This window comes from Telopea speciosissima, chromosome 3 (genome assembly GCF_018873765.1).
Source record: "Telopea speciosissima isolate NSW1024214 ecotype Mountain lineage chromosome 3, Tspe_v1, whole genome shotgun sequence".
NCBI classification, from domain to species: domain Eukaryota; kingdom Viridiplantae; phylum Streptophyta; class Magnoliopsida; order Proteales; family Proteaceae; genus Telopea; species Telopea speciosissima.
Window position 1 is genome coordinate 15,962,973 of NC_057918.1, and position 19,922 is coordinate 15,982,894.

Sequence of the window (19,922 nt, forward strand, 5' to 3'; positions counted from 1 at the left end):
TCAAACTCAAAGGTGCAAAAGGTTTGGGGTTATGGTGAAGCAAATACTTAGCTTGGAACCAGAAGACCCACGAACCTCAATGATATTAGAAGAATTCCTTACCTTCATGAAGGGTTGGTGTCTCTCCCATTATATGTTCCAGGAACCTCATATGCCAAAGCTGTAAAGGTAACAACTATGGATTTTATATGTAATTAAAGCCTCTTCTTCTTCTTAATGGAATGGGTATTAATGGGGTTGTGAAGACAAGAGCAAGGATTTCGTCCACTGTAAGAGCCATTATGGAAGAGCGCAGAGAGGAAGGGGGTGTGGGGCTTGGAAAAGGAGACTTTTTGGATTTGCTTTTGACAAGTACAAACTTAATTGATAAAGAGAAAGTGAGTATTGTAGCAGACCTCCTTGCAGGCTATGAAACCACCTCCACTCTCCTGGCCATGACCGTCTACTTTCTTGGACACTCACCAAATGCTCTTAATCAATTAAAGGTACCACCAATCTCTCTCTCTCTCTCTCTGAAAATTTTATAAAAAAAATACTAAAAGGGGTCTATTGACTTGACTATTGTTGATATAAAAAAAAAATACAGGAGGAACACCATGGAATAAGGAAAGAGAAACGGAAGAGAGAACCCTTGAACTGGGAAGATTACAAGAAAATGGAGTCCGTCGATCGGATGTCCACCGTCATGGCAATGGACATGGCCTCTTCTGGTTCCGATGACGACGAGGACGAAGTCTACGACCCCAAAAGGGCATTTTGGTCACAGCAACACCAGCATTTCCGATGAGGACCCGAAACTTCCGGCGATGAACGAAATCAGAGAGGAGCAACAACCGTGCTCGTACTCGAGACCTGCAACTTTCGACGAGATATTCAAAACCTGCAACTCATCTCTCTCCTATTTCCACCATCTAGGTTAGGTTATTCTCTCTCCATTCCAATACTCCGACTGAACCAATTCTACCCTTTTCCTTTCTCTTCACTTCTCTTCCATCTGAAATCCAGAACCGAACCCCATAAACCTGCAACCAATCTTCTTTCTCTATTCTGAACCCACTGTTTTCTCCTTCTCGTTTTCATTTTTTCCTCCATTAACCGAAAATCCTCTCGCTATCGATCATCTGAAATTCTATTTCAAGTGGGAGATACCCCTGTAGATTTCTTTGGCATTGAACCTTATTCTTGGGATGGTTTTTCGAGCTGAGAATCCTTAGGCAGATGATGGAGAGAGGAAAATAAAATAAGAGAAAATGGGAACAGGGGTGGTTGTTTCAGTGTGTATAAATAAATGAAAATAGAGAATAGAGAATAGGGTCGATGGATTTGGGATTTGTTCAGAAATTCCACACAGAGAACAGAAGAACAAGATATTACAAGTAGAAACAATCCAAAATGGGGAATTGCATTCGACATGAATCTTCAGATTCAGACATGACATGGGGAGGCAATGATTGGGGTTCTCCACAGTCGGAGAAGCTGATCTTCATGAAGCACAGTGATCGAAAGAGACAAGAAGAAGAAGCAATTAGGGTTAGGAGAGAACAAGAAGAAGCAGTTCAAGAAGAAAAAGATGATGAACAGAGGAGGAGGAATGGCTTTTGCTGGTGTTGCTGTGACGGAAGTAAATAACAGAAGGATCCAGTCAACACCTTAGAGAGACAACGGGCATTTTGGTGCTAGAAATGCCGTTGAGGTTTGGGGTCCTAGATATGCCGATAAGGTCCTAACCCCAAACCTTTTGCACCTTTGAGTTTGAAGGAGGAGGAGGAGGAGGAGAAGGGACGGTGATGGGGTTAGGACCTCAAGTGGAGAAAACAAGGTTTGGGGTTGCAGAGGAGGAAGAAGGAGAAGGAGGAGGAGGAGAAGGGACGGTGATGGGGTGGTTTTTTTTTTTAACAATTACCACCCGAAAAGGGTATTTTGGTCTTAAAAAATCCGTGACAACGGCACACTGTCACGACTAACCCTCTCCGTTATGGAAATGTAACGGTGGGGGCCAGTTAGTTATTAGTATGCAACAGGGGAGGGTAATAGTTGTTTGAAAATTTTTAGGGAGGTAATAGTAAATATCAAAGTTTTTGGGATGGTAATTATAAAAACCCCGTTTCTGATGAGGTTGTTAAGAAAAAGGGACTTAGAGGTAGAGCAATAAATAAAATATTAATGCCAACATCTTTCTATCTGAAAATCCCAGCGACCCGACCATGTGTACTTGCCAACTCCTCTCCTGCATAATAAAAGCTTCTTCTGACACAGGTGGGTAGGTAGAGAATACGTAGGGGCACACTTTAAAGTCTTTCTAAATTAACATTTAGCGTACTCTTTCCATGTACTTAGAGGTATTCCTAGTATGTAGGAAACCATTTCCGAAATTAGAATTAAAATTATATTAAATTTGCGTTTGTTGTTTGTTATATTCATACTTGTAAATGATCTCTTTTTCCTTGCAGAGATACCCTTATTGGACATGTTGAAATCAGAGCTGTTTCAAGTTGGGAAAGATCCTAAAGTGATGGGCATGTCGAATTCAAAGCTGTTTCTAGTTGAGAAAAATCCGAAAGTGGTTGCCTCTTCTGTTTCTGATGAACAGGTTGTTAAGGAAAAGGGACTTGGAGGTAGAGCAATAAATAAAATATTAAGGTTTGATGGAGAATTGGAGCCAACATCTTTGTATCCAGAAATCCCAGTGACCCAACCATGTGCACCTGCCAACTCCTCATGCATAATAAAAGCTTCTTCCAACACAGGTGGGTAGGTAGAGAATACGTAGGGGCACACTTTAAAATCTTTCTAAATTAACATTTAGCCTATTCCTTCCATGTACGTAAAGAGTTATTCCTAGTATGTAGGAAACTATTTCAGAAATTAGAATTAAAATTATATTAAATTTGCGTTTGTTGTTTCTTATGTTCATATTTGTAAATAATCTCTTCTCCCTTGCAGAGATACCCTTATTGGGCATGCCGAAATCAGAGCTGTTTCAAGATGAGAAAGATCCTAAGGTGATGGGCATGTCGAATTCAGAGCTGTTTCTAGTTGAGAAAGATCTGAAAGTGGTTGCCTCCTCTTCTGTTTCTGATGAAGAGGTTGTTAAGAAAAAGGGTCTTGGAGGTAGAGCAATAAATAAAATATTAAGGTTTGATGGAGAATTGGATCCAACATCTTTGTATCTAAAAATCCCAGTGACCCAACCATGTGCACCTGCAAAGTCCTCCTGCATAATAAAAGCTTCTTCTGACACAGGTGGGTAGGTAGAGAATACGTAGGGGCGCACTTTAAAATCTTTCTAAATTAACATTGAGCCTATTCCTTCCGAGTACTTAGAGCTATTCCTAGTATGTAGGAAACTATTTCAGAAATTAGAATTAAAATTATATTAAATTTGTGTTTGTTGTTTGTTATGTTCATATTTGTAAATGATCTCTTTTTCCTTGCAGAGGTACCCTTATTGGGCATGTCGAAATCAGAGCTGTTTCAAGATGAGAAAGATCCTAAAGTGATGGGCATGTCGAATTCAGAGCTGTTTCTAGTTGAGAAAGATCTGAAAGTGGTTGCCTCTTCTTCTGTTTCTGATGAAAAGGTTGTTAAGAAAAAGTTACTTGGAGGTAGAGCAATAAATAAAATATTAAGGTTTGATGGAGAAATGGATCGAACATCTTTGTATCTAAAAATCCCAGCACCTGCCAACTCCTCCTGCATAATAAAAGCTTCTTCTGACACAGGTGGGTAGGTAAAGAATACGTAGGTGCACACTTTAAAATCTTTCTAAATTAACATTGAGCCTGTTCCTTCCGAGTACTTAGAGCTATTCCTAGTATGTAGGAAAGTATTTCAGAAATTAGAATTAGAAGTATATTAAATTTGCCTTTGTTGTTTGTTATGTTCATATTTGTAAATGATCTCTTCTTCCTTGCAGAGATACCCTTATTGGGCATGTCGAAATCAGAGCTGTTTCAAGATGAGAAAGATCCTAAAGTGATGGGCATGTCGAATTCAGAACTGTTTCTAGTTAAAAAAGATCCAAAAGTGGTTGCCTCTTCTTCCGTTTCTGATGAAAAGGTTGTTAAGAAAAAGTTACTTGGAGGTAGAGCAATAAATAAAATATTAAGGTTTGATGGAGAAATGGATCGAACATCTTTGCATCTAAAAATCCCAGCACCTGCCAACTCCTCCTGCATAATAAAAGCTTGGAGGGGAATTGGAAGCAGACAAGGGCAATGACGGGTTAAGATTGCTAACATCTTCGCATCACAAAATCCTAGTGATCAGACCATGGGCACCTCCACACTTCCAGAGTCTTACTCCATGCTGCTGCTGCTGGTGCTTTAGTTCGTCTCTCTTTTCTGTTGTTTTAGTAGGAATCTTGTTTGGGGAATTGTTCCAGCGCATATAGGCATAAATCTGTCTTATATTAACAGAATTACTGCCGTTGGCACCTTCTTGAGTGGTTTTGGCTAGAAAAACTTCTTATGAATCAGTGGTCCTTCCATGGTTAAATTCTCAATGAATACCAAGGATAATAGCTGTTTAATCTAGACTCCATACTCTTCCCCATGGGTGAAAAGAAGAGAACCCGGATCACCTACCTGTGCATATGGATAGACGGTGATTAGGTGGGAAATTGGAGTGGTTATATATGTTAATGTATGTTTACTCTGAATTTTTGTATCCTCGATTCCCTTATGTCCTTCATTTGAGGAATTCCTATTTGACCCTATTGTGCAAGCTGCATCCAGGACTTTTCATTGTTTGCCTCCCACTCTTGAGGAACGTAGAAATGTCGTCTTCTCCTTGGGTCTTCTTATTGCATAAGGTGTGGATGGGTTGCAGGCTTGTTTTTATCAAAAATTTTGCTATCATATTTCAGATGTTCTCTCTTTTGTCTAGGTATTTTTTGGGTTTTTTTTGTTTTGTTTTGTTTGCTATCGGGGATATTTTCACTGTTGACTTACTTTTTGACATGTTTGAACAGAAAATCAATTTGAGTAAAAGTGGACTGTGTTTTAGTAAGAATGTTCCAAGATGGGAAAGGACTTCTGTTTGCTCTTTGTTAGGAATTAAAGAGATGTCAACAGATTCCATATATCCGGGTACTACGCTTTTTCATTTCTGATTTAGAGTTCAGGATTTGGGAATGATTACCAAAAGAATGAAGAATCGGTTGTCATCCTGGATAATTAATCAAACTCTCTTTTGAGGTGTGGGGAGGAAGAAGGATGAGCTTAGACATGCCCATGAGAAACCCACTGCCTTCCCAAGCCCATCAGGTGGAAAAGCAATTCAAGGAAAAGAAATACAAGCAACCTAGCTGCTGGTGGAAGACTTGCTAAGCTTTTTAATTCTATCTCTAGTCATGCAGCTTATAAAAAGAAGCAATCAAAATCTTCTACTTAATCTATGAAAGATTAAGAAAATCCAGGAGGAAGAAGAAAAAGGATCAGTGTCAGCACTCCAGACTGCAAGTCTATGTATTTATCTTCAGACTCTGGTTTCAGAACACCTCCTCCTTATGCAGGCACTCCCACAGAGTCCTACAAGAATATGCTAAGCTATTCCGATCACTAGCAAGTGGTGCCTTTGTCAAAGCATATTGGGCAGGTAAGGTCATCTATGGGCGTACAACATGAGTTATTGGATGAGAAGCGAAACATGGATTTGGCTTGGTTAGATGAAAATTCAAAATCTATAATGGGTTTTCAGAGAAAAGCAAGAATTATGCGTGTGATTCTTTAGAAAAAGATAAGATATCAGAGAAGAACTTGAGGAAATTTGATGAAGTTGAGGGAGGAGAGACTGACTCGAGCTCTGATCTATTTGAGCTTCAAAATTGTGACTTGGGTTTCTACTCCAGTGGTCTACCAGTTTATGAGACCACACACATGGAGAGCATCAAAAGGGGAGCACCAATTGCCAATGGTACCCAAAGGCAAAACAAGGAATCATCACCCATATGCACTATAATAGCACTGCATGCATACCTAGTGCACGAGGCTCCCGCCACTACGGTATCTTGGGAGGGTCACAATGTACACAGCTTTATCCCTGCTTTCACAAAGAGGCTATTTCCAGACTCGAACCCATAACCACTTGGTCATAATGGAGCAGCAACCTTACCCTTACACCAAGGCCTGCCCTCTTATGTGGAAGAACACACACACATGTATGTATATATATATATACATACATGTGTGTGTGTGTGTGTGTGTGTGTGTGTCTATATATATATAGGAAAACAGTTTTCTGTCCGGGAGTGTGGCCTACGCTAGCACTCCCATGTGTCTATCTCTCTCCTTCTTAAAATAAGGGGGTAGATGTGTCTTTTTATATGGAAAGAAAAGAGATAGACTCATGGGAGTGCTGGTGTAGGCTACACTCCCGAACAGAGATCTTTTTCCCATATATATATATAACTTTCGTTAATATCAACCCAATACCCAAGTTTTGAAAAATGATAATGCCCTCCCCTATTTTTAAATATTCTATCAACCGTACCCTAATCGTTAGAAAACGCCATTAAATGATGACATGGCATGAACAAAATTTTTAAAACCCCAAAATACCCTTAATATAATTTTATTCCAATTTTACTCCCTACTTTCCCTTTTCCGTCTCCTTCTCCCATTTCCTCTTATTCTTCTTCTTCCGCCAACACCACCATCCCTGTCTCCAGAACCCCCTCTGCAACCCCTTTCCTCACCATTCCTCCACAACGCCCCAGAGCAGGTTGCAGTAGCTGCAACACCCATCTTCCCACAGACAATACACAAGGAACAGGATCGTTTGAGAGCATCTTCTCCGGCAAGACAGTGAAGAAAAAGAAGAGCGAGAAAGAGGTTCAAATAGAAAGTTGGTTTGGAATTGACATTGTTTCTTATATCTTCCCAAATTTTCTCATTTGGACCAAATCACAGGCTACAGTTTCTTCGTAATCGTGTTCTTCGGCCATGGATTCCTTATGGAGCAGCTTGGCACTTGTAATTCCCTACCTCATCTCCTTCATTGCTTTTTTGATTGTACTGGAGCAAGTCAGCTACTTGAGAAAAAAGCGAACCCTGCCAGGTCCTCTGCTTGTGTTTCCTTTTCCGGGTAACCCAATCTCTCTGGTTTGTAACCCCACAAAGTTATGGGACCTCCAAGCATTCTTCGCTAAATCAAGCCCTTTGGGTGTCTCAGCAAACTACATCATTGGTAAGTTTCTCATTGTAGAAATACAAAATGATACGTAGTGTAGAATCCTAGTACATTATAAGCACATATGTAAATTGAAATAATAACAATGCTTATACTGTTCAAATTTTAAATAATAACAATGCTTATACAGTTATAAATATTTAGTGTTTGTAACTTATTACAACTATTGAATAAAATCTAAAAAATTTAAATAGAAGTACATTATTCAGATGGTTGCATTTTTACAAAGAATAGAAATATGATTTCCTCATTTTTGGTCTTTCATTTGATTCAAATGCTTCCAATCATGTAAAAATAGAATTTTTTTTTCAATTTTTTTTTTTCTTTTTGCTCTTTGATTTGATTTAGACGCTTCTAAGTTTATATCGCACTCTACTTTTTTGATACTTTCAGCAACAATTCTTTTCATTGTTCGACTTTCTGCATTGCTTTTTTTATCTTGAAGAAGAAACGATACATTCTTGTACACACAAGAATGTAGATTTTCTTGATGCTACATAGTTTTAATGAAAAATATTAAATTTTTTTGTTAGCATAATTTCTGTTACTGTTGTTTAATAGTGATTTGCTTAGCATCTTTGTACTTTAGATACTTAGATTAAGGAAAAAAACTCGGGTTTTGACCAGGTTTCGAATTGGCCAAAACCGAGTTTTGGTAGGTTTCGGTTGAAACCAGAGATTTTTTTCCCATTGATGGGAAAACCAAGGTTTTGATCCCAAAACAAGGTTTTTTACATCTGATTTTTTGCAGGTTGCATATTTTTCACATTTTAAACACAATCTATGAATTACATTCACCAAAAAATCACTAAAAATGGTACTTGTGGTTATTGACTCAAGTTTACTAACGTACACGCTGATACGATACAGACACTAAAGTGGTATTATAATTAGTTCACATAATTATAAAGTACTTGAACCCTGAATAATACATTTAATCTAAATAAAACATTAAGATGCCCCTCTTCAATTCCATGCGGAGTTTCTTGGTGGGTCTAATCCACGAACAGCGTATCACTAAAGATTGCGAAGCCGTTCCTCTGAATGCACAACATACGTATCTCAAGACATGTTATGGGATCAATTGGTCTGATAGTCCATTACTGCCCAATGATAAGCCCCATCATTAACTTGTCCAAGATATCCCAATCTAGGGAAGGGCTCACCGAGATTGTGAGAAGGTGGAGCCGACACTGATGGCTCAAATGGATATCCGAAGATACTGTCGACAAGAGATGATCCAGCACCTGACCCATCCCCATATCCATATGTAGCAGTGTTCTCAAAGGATGGTCCACCAGTATATCCACCCCCATATGGTCCATACCCACCATGTGATGCTGATCTGACGCTCTTAAAGCCATTTCCATGATGTTCTACTTCTTATTTTTTCCTCCATTAAACCTCTTTCAAATCTTCTTTTTTTTTTTTCTCTGCAAAAACCCCTTTCTTAATACCCTAGATTTCTTCCCATTTAAACCCTAGAATCCTTGATGTTTCCACCATCTCAAATTAAAACCCAAAACAAACCCAAAACAGAGGAATACACACATACATCAGCATTATTTGGTGAGAAACCATTACCCCTTAAAAGACTACACTCATTTTGCTTGATCTCTTCTACCCATAGCTCCAATTCCTCAACCCCTTTGTTGAATCGGCTTGACACCTTCAAGATCCTATCCCTTTCTTCAAGAGATGAGTTGAATGGAGAAGAAGATGCAAAAATAAAGAATGCCAAAGAAGATAGGAGAAGAAGGCTTCTGTCGTTGGTTTGAATGGGAAAAAGAAGATAGGAAAATGAAATAAGGTTCTGCCAAGGAAAAAGCAATTCATAAGGTCATGGTTTCGATCGGTTTGATCAGGTTTTGATTAAAATCGTCGGTTTCGGTCGAAACCTGACCGAAATGGCCAAAACCATGGCGAGTTTAGGGATTTTTTAAAGTTACAGTGTAACTTGTCTCGAAATCTGTCGAAACCGAGACAACTCGACGGTTTCGACAGGTGTTGGTCGAGTTTTCGATCCATGACTTAGATGCAGTTGGAATTGTTGTCTTCATTCCTGCTGTTGATTTAGACCTGCAAAATATTGATAAATTATGTTTGAAATTAAAATTATTATATATTAATAAATTAATACTTCTTAATTTATAATTATTTACTATTTCTTTAAATTGCTTCTTGAATTGCTGGGTCTATCTGGATTGTTGTTGCTCGAGTTCAATAGTGATAGACTTAATAGATAGTAGTATAATAGTAAATTTATATTAAGATTTTAACTTATTTTTACTGTAATATGTAAAAATGATATTTATTATATTTAATTTACCTTGAAATGTTGATATGGTAGTTGATGTAATAGCAACCACTGGGTTATCTAACACCATATCCATTATTTTTTACCCTCATCTTTACATAGTCACCCCATAGAGTTAACATTATAGTATTCGAACTATTAGTTTGAAAATTTTAATTATTATAATTAATAATTAATTAATAAAAAATCAAATAAAAAATAACAATTTGACATGTATATAATAAATTTTGTTTATGCTTACTCAATGCTTATAAGTTAAATTTCTTTTTTTTGTACTTTATCTCTGTGCTTTTACCCGTTTTTATTGGGGCTAAATTCTAAACCCCTATAAGTAATCCAATAATATCTGCAAAATATAACATTTGTTTAAATTAATATTTAATAAAAATTATTAATAATTTTTTTTTCTTAATGTAGAATAAAAATTCTTACCAAATACTTTTTCCTGCTTATTGTAATTGTGAATATCCCTTAACTCAATGAATTTATATTTGACGTTATCTACCAGATTTTTTCATGTCTTCGTGAATTGTTTGACATTGTTTAGAATTAATTCATATTTTTCATGAATATTTCTGAAGTTTTTGTTCACATTTTTCACCATTCCATTTGATAGTACATAAGTCTTCCCTTCTTCCATGGTGTTTGTAAACTTGTCAACAATCTCATTAAATAAAACTACTTGAATTTTTTATCCCTGCAAAATATAATATTCAGATTTGTTAGATAACTTTAGATATTTTATATATTGATTACTTTTTTTATAAAATATTTTTTGAACATACTTCATCATCCATTAGTATAATTTATTGTAATTTTCATGTTCCTTTTGCAGTATTATAATTTGTAATGCTACCTTTTTGTAGGAACTACAACTTCTATTTTCCAATCGCTTTGGTAGGCGTTCAAATCATTGATCTTGACAAAAGCAGACATATTTCATGTAATATGGCATTTTAATGTAGTCAAGTGTTCAATACATTAATATAGTTAGATAGAGAAAACAAAAAGAAAGAAAAAAAAAAAAAGATAACGAGTTTCTTATGTTGTAAAAGTACATTCTAAAAAGCTTATATCAACACCCCCCAACCCCACCCCCACCCCAAAAAAAAGAAAGTGCAAGAGATGTAATATTTAGGCATAGGAATAATAATGTTGGCTGATTTCAACAGGTCCAACATATTGAGCTCTCAAAGAATTAAGGTTTAAGAACATTTAGGACACTTCACAATTGGTGTTATGCTTAGAGTAGTGGTTTATCATCATACACGTCTATTTAATTTGACCAATATTAGAACAAGTGAAACAACCACATAAATATGAATATATGACACTTTTACTTCCTTCAGTTGATGTCAAACATCTGGAAAAAGGCTTCAGAATATGACAGTAGAAAAACAGAGATGAGGCTGAAAACAATCTTAGAGGAACTTGTCGAACCAATCACTAGTTTCTTTCACCATCAGAGGTGTCATTTCATGGCCAATCCCGGGCTGTGCTATCATCTGGAATTAAAGAAAAGAGCATGGGTTAGCTAAAACAAGAGGGGGGGGGGGGGGACAAATCATATATCTAACATGTCAGTTGTTGTACTTGACATATAATGGAAAATAATATGTATGCATGTGCATCAAAAGCAAGTATCATCAGTAGAGTGTAGAGAAGAATAAGGGATAGCCTTGACAGATGGTGCTTGAGACATGGCTAACACATCAACTATGGAAGCTTCTTCAATGGGATATTCTCAAGGGAAAATGATGTGCACACTGCTGGTAATGCATGCCCTCTCACTTTGACACTCACTCCTCCCTGACCATGTGGGTCCCCCTATATACAAGCCATAATGCACTCCCTCCCATGCACCCATTGGCTTGGCTTGCGAAATGCCAATATACTCCAGCAGTATGTCGATCCCTCCCCTCATTCTCAATTATGCAGAGATCAAACAGTCGTAGGAAGAAGATAAAATGAAAGAACAAATATTACAACTCAAATAATTTTCTAGTTCCTGAAGATAAACTCCCATTACAACAACTACTCAGCCTTATCCCAACTTAATGGAGTCGGCTAAAGCCAAACTCCCATTACATAAGGCAAAACTGAAAGAGCAGATGGTCTTTGCAGTTGGAAAAATCTTGAGTTTCAAGAAATTCCAATTGATGGTTTCAACTGAATTCTCTGTATGAATGATTCCTTGTTCTTATGTGGAATCTCTGAACACTGAAACACTGGGTCTTGCAAGCACACAGTAATGAACCAAGTGAATTTACAGTGAGTAGGTCCCATACCTTGAAATTTTCAGAACAGTTAGCCTCTTTATAAACCTCATTTGCTCGTGATATTGGAAATTGCAAACCTTCAATTGGGCAACGAGGATCTTCTGCACCTGTACTCAAATGATGCATTTAAGCAGAACTTAATTAAGCACCCCGGTAGATTTCATGTTGTAATAAAATTCTATTTTGAATACTCAGAAGAAAAGCCCCATTCTCAAAAGCAATAAAATAAAGCTACAAACCAGGAAATGCTTTTTAAGGTACTCCTTTCCATTAAGATGGTTTAGATATGCCTCAAGAATACAGAGTGGTCTATGATTTGCCATCACAAAATAACACCATCAAAGAGTGATGGTATTACATATTCCGCACTGTGCAACTGAATGAATTTGCATGCAAATATAACAATAACAACTCCAGGGACGCCAATGAGAAGATTAAATGGGTTAGCCACTCATTGAAGTTAGGACATGGGTCTTAAGGTCCACCCCGTGGAAATAGGAATTGTTTTAATTAATAATGAGAGAAAGAGAGAGGTGTGTGTGTGTGCGAGAGAGAGAGAGAGAGAGAGTTTCAGCCTGTCCTGTCATGTTCCAGCTTTCAGCACTTGTTTGCTCTTTAGATCATGATACATATAGTTTCAACTTGATAAAATAACTATGCAGAGAGTCTGAAATAAGCATTTGTCCGAGAGATCTGCTGCAGCAGCTGCTGCCAGAGATGGGTTTTCTGTTCAGGATAGACCAAGAGCAGATACAGGATCCTTGACCAAGGTGGAGATGGAGCAACCCTTTCTTAAACCATCCAATCCTAAACTAGGTAAGGTCAGTATTCTCAACCTAAGCTCATCCTACACTTGTGCCAATTCAAATCCTAACCATGTGGGCCGGGGCAAGCATTGTTCAACCAGCGAAACTATTGCTATCCCTTTACCTCTCATCGATTGTTCTTTCAAACTCACATCCCCTCTCCTCCAAAGGAGCTTCTCACCTTGATCTCTGCCCTGCCCGTGCTCTGCCTTTATCACCTCCATCAGATTCAAACCCAGTTTATGGTCAACCAGTTACTTCAGGTCAGGATAAATTCAAACAAAATCAGTACCAAACCCAATTTCTTGCATTCCCTGTGCAACTGGATGAAGTTCTTAAGAAAATACAAGCATCTGAATGCTAAACGAGCTTACTATTTCAAGAACTCAGATAATTACTGATCCATGTGTTCTTGTTTACTAAACTAAGACTACTATTTCATCATTAGAAAGGAAAGATATGATAAAAGCTTCATTAAGCACCACTCAACAGGCATAAGCAGACACATAAAATCTGAATAATAACCGTACAGCATTTTGTTTGCCTAAACATACACGTCAAAATTGTACAGGTCTTCCCACTAGTCTGGAGTCTGGACAGCAGATGAACCGACATAAAAAATGCGGGAAAGTTTCCCAGTAGCCAGGTCAGTTTCCCAACTGAGTTATCCCAGGCCATTTTGACAATCTTGGCAAACATTTTGTCTGAAAATTTACCTTAGCATTGGATGTTTAAGCTCTTGCAAAGATATTCCTATATATTAGAGTATGCTAGCTAATTCTTGAATAACTCGATAGTTATACAGTTTGATGGTTGGAATGAGGCAATATACCATTTAAAATCAGCAGAGGTCGTGGTGCAATAACTGAAACTGTGTGAGGTGAATCAAATTGGGAAGCTAGACCAGGAGCAATTCTATCCCAAACCTGCTCCAGAAAGCAACATCATTAGACAAAAAAAAAATTAAACGAAGCTTAAACTTGGTTGCTAAAGAATGAAAATCTAGATTAATATAGGAAAAACCACAAGATGAACAAACAGAGAAAGTAACAAAACATCCTATCTGAAATCTCAACAAATTAAAGATATAAAAAAACCAGCAAATTCAAAAGCCAAAAATATAGGTATAACAAGTGAACTGGAGAAGCAAAATTCCTTTGTAGCATATTGAAGGACATATCAGAGGAAAACACCAAATAACCAAGGTGTGAGAAGACATGATACAAACAACTAAAGCAAAACTATGACCTTTTCCACCACTTCTTTATCAATTGCCTCCTTGCCCAAATCGACCCGTGCTTCTGCAGCCAGAAAATTAAGTACAGATTTTTAATTAGATATATACATATATATATAGCTTCAGCTAAATCATAGTGCATTGTACACATGGCTGGAGACCCTGTATTCACATGTATTTCCGATAAACTGGAAGGTATAAGCAGCAATAAGATGGCAAAGTTTCAACAGTTGTATAAGCATTCAGTGCACACGCAAACCAATCCTTTAAAGCCACGTCACTAAAATTTCCCCCCAAAAATAAAGGTGAACATAGTTCGAGAACTCGCGAGATCTCGGTTTTTCGAAATCCCGAGATGAGACTGCCTACGAGTCTCAAAATGTCAATATCTCGCCGAGATCTCAGTTTGACATAGGAAAAATATGCCCATCTAGGTCCTTTATATGAGTGCCAAATCTCGAGATCTTGCTGGAAAATCTTGGTATACAGACACCTATCTATGCCAGGAACCAAGACAGACACTTATTTATGCTTAATATCATTTAAGTAACTTAAGATATTATTTATAAATAAGCAAATACCCCCTTATTTGAATCCAATAAAAATAGTTAAAAAATCAAATTCCAAAAGGAAAAAAAGTCAACCTCCCAGTTCAAGAACAAAAACTGGATTTTCGGCGGCAGGTGCAATTTTCAACTTTCTAATGCTGGAGTTTTTCTCAAATCTAAAAATTCCATAAATCTTTATCATAAGATTTATGGAATTTTTAGATTTGAGAAAAAACCCAGCATTAGAAAGTTGAAAATTGCACCTACCGCCGAAAATCCAGTTTTTATTCTTGAACTGAGGGGTTGACTTTTTTTCCTTTTGGAATTTGAACTTTTAACTATTTTTATTGGATTCAAATAGGGGGGTATTTTCTTATTTATGAATAATATCTTAAGTAAATGAAATCATTTACTTAAATGATATATTTCATTTACTTAAATGATATTAGGCATAAATAAGTGTGTTTGTCCTGTGTCTGTCCTGGTTCTAGCATAAGTAAGTGTCTGTCCTGCTTTCCCACTAAGTGAAACTCTTATTCGGACTTTGTTTTTGCAAAATCTGATAGTGCCATTGTGTTTAAATGGCCTAAATAGGCTGAATACCAAGTTTCATACCCAAACTAGGTCTAAAACCCATCGAGATGAGGCTTTGAGTCGAGAAAAAAAAAAGTGCACCAACTTGGCGAGATCTCGGCTCGACTCGGTTTTTCAAGGGTCTGAGTTGGCACCAAGACCTTTCGAACCTTGAAGGTGATATTCAAAGCTGCAATAACTATAGAAGCATAAAGCTAATGAGTCACACTATGAAACTTTGGGAGAGGGTTATTGAAGTCTGTTTGAGAAGAGATACTCATATCTTAGTGAACCAATTTGGCTTTATGCCAGATTGATCCACAACTGATGCTATCTACCTATTGAGGAGGCTTATGGAAAGATATAGAGATAGCAAGAAGAACGTCCATATGGTCTTTATTGACCTGGAAAAAGTCTATGATCGAGTCCTTAGAGACTTAATCCGGCATGTTCTAGTGAAGAGAGGGGTGTCAAGTAAATATGTGGATGTAATTAAAGATATGTATGAGGGCATGGTAACTAGTGTGAGATCTGTAGGAGGTCAGGGCCAGGAATTCCCAATTACGATTGGGTTACATCAAGGATCAGCCTTAAACCCTTATCTTTTGGCGCTTGTCATGGACGATCTAACCAAGAGCATTCAAGATGAGGTCCCATGGTGTATGCTCTTCACCGATGATATCATTTTGGTGGATGAAACAAAAACAGGAATTAATGCTAAGTTAAACCTTTGGAGAACAAAAACAGAATATTTGATGTGTAATTTTAGTCATACCTTAATGGATACCGATAGGGTGCGAATTGAGGAAAGAGAAATACCACAAAGTGACTATTTTAGATATTTGGGGTCAATCATAAATAAAGAAGGTGACATAGAGGATGATGTGTCGCAGAGACTTAAAGTGGATGGACGAAGTGGAGAGGTGCGTCTGGAGTGCCATGTGACTGACGTATTTTGTTAAAGCTTAAAGGAAAGTTCTATAGGACTGTTGAAGCATATTGAGAAGCTTTGTGTAGCAGAGACGAGGATTTTAAGATGGATGTGCGGAAAAACTAGGAAAGATAAAATAAGGACTGATCGTATTAGAGTTGACTTAAGAGTTGCCCCGATCAATGAAAAGCTCCGAGAGAGTCGTTTAAGGTGGTATGGTCATGTTCAACAAAGGCCTAGGGATGCTCCAGTAAGGAGGAGTGATATGATCCCGATTGAAGGAACTAGAAGAGCTAGAGGCAGGCTAAAATGGCCATAGGATAAGTGGTGAGGAAGGACATGCATAGTCTAGGTCTTGTACCAAGTATGACCTTGGATAGAGTGTATTGGAGAGCAATGATCCATATACCAGACCCCATTTAGCTGAGATCCAACGGACTTGCTGGGCTGTGCCTTTTTCCTCTTACTTTCATCTTTCGTATGTCATTTTCCATTTTTCATTTCTCATCTCATTTTCCATCTCTCTTTTCCCATCTTGTTATTCCCCTTTTTTGTTTAGACCTCAGTTTTCCCTACCTTATTCTGTTTGGATCCATGTAGCTGACCCCATTAAGTTGGGATAAGGCTGAGTTTGTTGTTGTAGTAATTCTCATTGTTCAAGTTTCTTTCCATACAATGCAGTTACTAGTGCAAATTTACGCTCTCCATCTGTAAAGTTTGATGAGAATTTTGACTCTGAACATTCCACCTTTGTCATGACACCAAGTACCATTGGTTAAAATTCTTTGGGCTGCTTTTGGTCGAAGTGAAGTGAAATAAATTTTCCATTGGTAAAGTGGAGTAAAGCAACACGGAAAGAAAATAATAAAAGAAATTTTACAACAAGATGTTTGGTTGGAAGTAAAATTGATGTAAAGTGATATTAAATACATGTGGGGCCAAGACTCTTACCTTGGTGTTAAGGAGGGATGGGCCATAACAAACATATGTAAGTTATGTGATGAAGTGGAAGAAGAGGCAGATCATTGTTCTTAGGTTGCAGTTATACTTTCTCAGTTGGAGGGAGGGTCTCTTATGACTGAAGATCTGTTGGAGCTACCCTAAATCTATAATAGAGATGTTGGTGGAGATTTCTTTTTTTTTTTGGGGAGGGGGGCACTATCTGGTAGGATGGAGACATTTGGAGTCTGAGAAATAGCAGAACTTTTTATAATAAAGAAAAATGGCTAATCAAGGCGGTAAGCAAGGGAAAGAGACATGTATCAAGCTGGTGTTTGGTCGTTCCAGACTTTAGAGGATTCTTTTTGTAAATGGAATAATTGGAAGGATTTGGGAATGAGTAAATAGATTTTTGGTAGGAATATGTAGGGTTTCTTTTTGTAGAGGGTCTGGTGTGGGCCAATGCAATTAACAGCATAATGGGTGTGCAACTTACTAATTTTCGTCAATAGAATTATCCTTGGTGTTTCCGAAAAGAAAAAACAGTGGACACAACATAGAGAAAGGTACAAGGAAAAAAATAATTTCAGTGTAGTTAACAGAGAAAATTTGAAAGAAAAAAAAAAAAAGATTTTGGGTAAAATATTATCCAACCAGAAAAATCGAAAATATGGGACTTATAAAATTTTCAGGACATCCTAATGAATAGAAAGCTATTTTGATGTAGATTTGTTGATTCTACTTTATTTGGCTATTTTCATTCATTCTACTTTACCTACAAAATATTATTTCACTTTACTTCGTTTTACTTCAAACCAGACGGAGTCTTAGCAAGAGAGTCAGAAGAAAGGTACCTGCAAAATCAGAGAAAAGGGCTAGGCTTTGGTTCTAGGATTATAAAAGGTAGGAGAGTCATGAAGGTGGAGGAGAGAGGTAAAGAAGAAGCACTGCTGCATTACCACTACTTAAACCTCTTCGGATTTTGCAGGACTTTTCCTTTAGACATATCCTTCGTCTGATGTGTTCTGGAATTCTGTCTCCATCAGCAAATGGGGGAACGCTTAGTGTGATTCAGTTTGATGGCAATCCTATGCACAATTTGAGAGGAAAGGTATAATAGGATGTCTAGGGATGAGAGAAGATTGACTAAGAGGTTTTTTGAGACTATTATGTTTCATGTAGCCCACTGGGCTTCACTGATGGCATCTTTCATTCATCCCTTTTGATTACATCACAAGGGAGTGGGCCTGGATGCATGATCACAACCTTACAAGGAGAATTTTCAGTTTGAGTCGTACCTACCTGTTCCTTCTCACATTAAAATTAATTTTGATGGAAGTAGTGGAGGAAACCCAGGGCACCAGGCATTGAAGGAGTTTTCTTGACCATGACAATAGCATATTCCCCTCCCCTCCCCCCCTCCCTTTTTAATGATTGATGACCATGAGAGTAACATCTTAATAATATGTTTTCCAGCCTGATTGGTACAACAGATCCATCATAGTTGTCAAGGTGACCCTAGGCGTTGGAGGGGTGCCTAGGCGCTTAGGGGACAAGACGCCTGCCTATGCGACTAAGGCTCCCAAGTATTATAGTTTATTTTCCCTCTTTTCTGACATTATTAGTATGCTACTATATATATCTTTATATCATCAAAAACTAACATTAATCCACATCGTCATAAAAAATCAACATTACGCCGCATTAAGTCATCAAAATCAACATAGAACTAGAAGACAACAGAACTGAAGAAGCAAGCTATTGAAAGTTTGAAACAATCGAAACATTCATTTGGTTTATACTGTTCTTGGAAATGATCATTTTCCTAGTATACCTTGTCTCACATTTGGTTTATACTGTTCTTGGAAAATATGGTCTTAGCTATAAGTAGTTAAACTGCTCTCAAATCTAAGACTGTTTCCTTTTTTGAGAAGCTCTTCTCTCCCCCTTTCCTATTCCAAAGTCATCCCCCCTCCCTTCTCCCTTCCCTCCAGTCCATAGTTGTCACGGCGTCACGGCGATCCAAGTCGGTGGAGGGGTGTCACATCGATATATCGACATGTCGCCTGCCATGGCGTTGCCATTGCGAGCATGTCGACCATGTTTTATTTTTTATTTTCTCTATTTTTAATGCCATTTAGTATGCTATAATATATGTCCTATAACATAAAAAATCAACATGAAAGTGTCCTACTAATATATCAAAAATCCATTAGTTGAGTGAAAGAGACTACAAAAGTCACAAAACAAAAATAACAAATTAACAATTAAACTGGTTTTTAGTAGATTAACATTAAGCTGAACTAGCCAACTAGGATGGAAAACACAAAATCAAACTATCAAAGCACTGGATTTTCTGCTATAACATTAAGTTGAAGGGAAAAAAAAAAAACTGAAATTATGGACTAATGGAGTTGAATATGTGCTGCTGTTGTGTGTGGCTGTGTGCAGGGCAAGAAGAAGAAAAAAATAAAACACCTTCTCTGTCTATGTGGAAGCCCGCAACTGCAAGGCAAGAAGAAGAAAAAAGAAAAAAAAAACAGAGAGTACTATGGCTGTAACTGGAATAAATCCCTCCTCCCCCCCCCTGTCTCTCGACTATCTCCCTGTCTCTGTGACTGTACAAGCAGTTGCGAAGAAGAAAAAAAAAGAGAAAAAAAAAACCGAGAGGCCCCCCTGTCTCTCGACTATCTCCCTCTCTGTGACTGTACAAGCAGTTGCGAAGAAGAAAAGAGAAAAAAAAAAAAAACCGAGAGGACTACTAAGTTACTAACTGAAATAAATCCCCCCCCCCCTTCTGTCTCTCGACTCTCTCCCTGTCTCTGTGTGTGTAACTGGGTATGTGTGGCAGTGCAAGACGAGAAAAAAAAACAAAAAACGATACTACTAGTACTGGCTGTAATCACTAATCATTACCGGAGGCTGGGAGGAGAAGAACAGAAGAACTGAACTGAAATTCTGAAAGATCGAGTTGCAGGAGGACTGGGAGGAGGAAGAAGAACCAAATTAAACAAAAATACAAAATAATAAAAACTTACCGGAATGGAGTCCTGGAGGTTGCCGGAGATGTTCGCAACTTCGAAGGAGTGAAGAACTCTCTC

General features: G+C 37.7%; 1 protein-coding gene and 1 long non-coding RNA gene across 2 annotated transcripts in view; one reads left to right on the forward strand and one right to left on the reverse strand.

The window, feature by feature from the left end:
- The window catches only part of LOC122656044, an 86,130-nt gene extending 72,813 nt beyond the window's left edge, over window positions 1-13,317 (forward strand). Inside the window, exon 3 of the long non-coding RNA XR_006332033.1 lies at window positions 13,258-13,317. This is a non-coding gene — a long non-coding RNA (uncharacterized LOC122656044). The remainder of the gene's footprint in view (window positions 1-13,257) is intronic.
- The window catches only part of LOC122656043 (putative esterase YitV), a 28,133-nt gene continuing 19,010 nt past the window's right edge, over window positions 10,800-19,922 (reverse strand). Inside the window, exons 11-14 of the mRNA XM_043850472.1 lie at window positions 13,842-13,894; window positions 13,426-13,519; window positions 11,797-11,894; window positions 10,800-11,013 (exon numbers count right to left, since the gene is read on the reverse strand). Coding sequence (XP_043706407.1) covers window positions 10,930-11,013; window positions 11,797-11,894; window positions 13,426-13,519; window positions 13,842-13,894 — 329 coding nt within the window. The 3' untranslated portion in view covers window positions 10,800-10,929. The remainder of the gene's footprint in view (window positions 11,014-11,796; window positions 11,895-13,425; window positions 13,520-13,841; window positions 13,895-19,922) is intronic.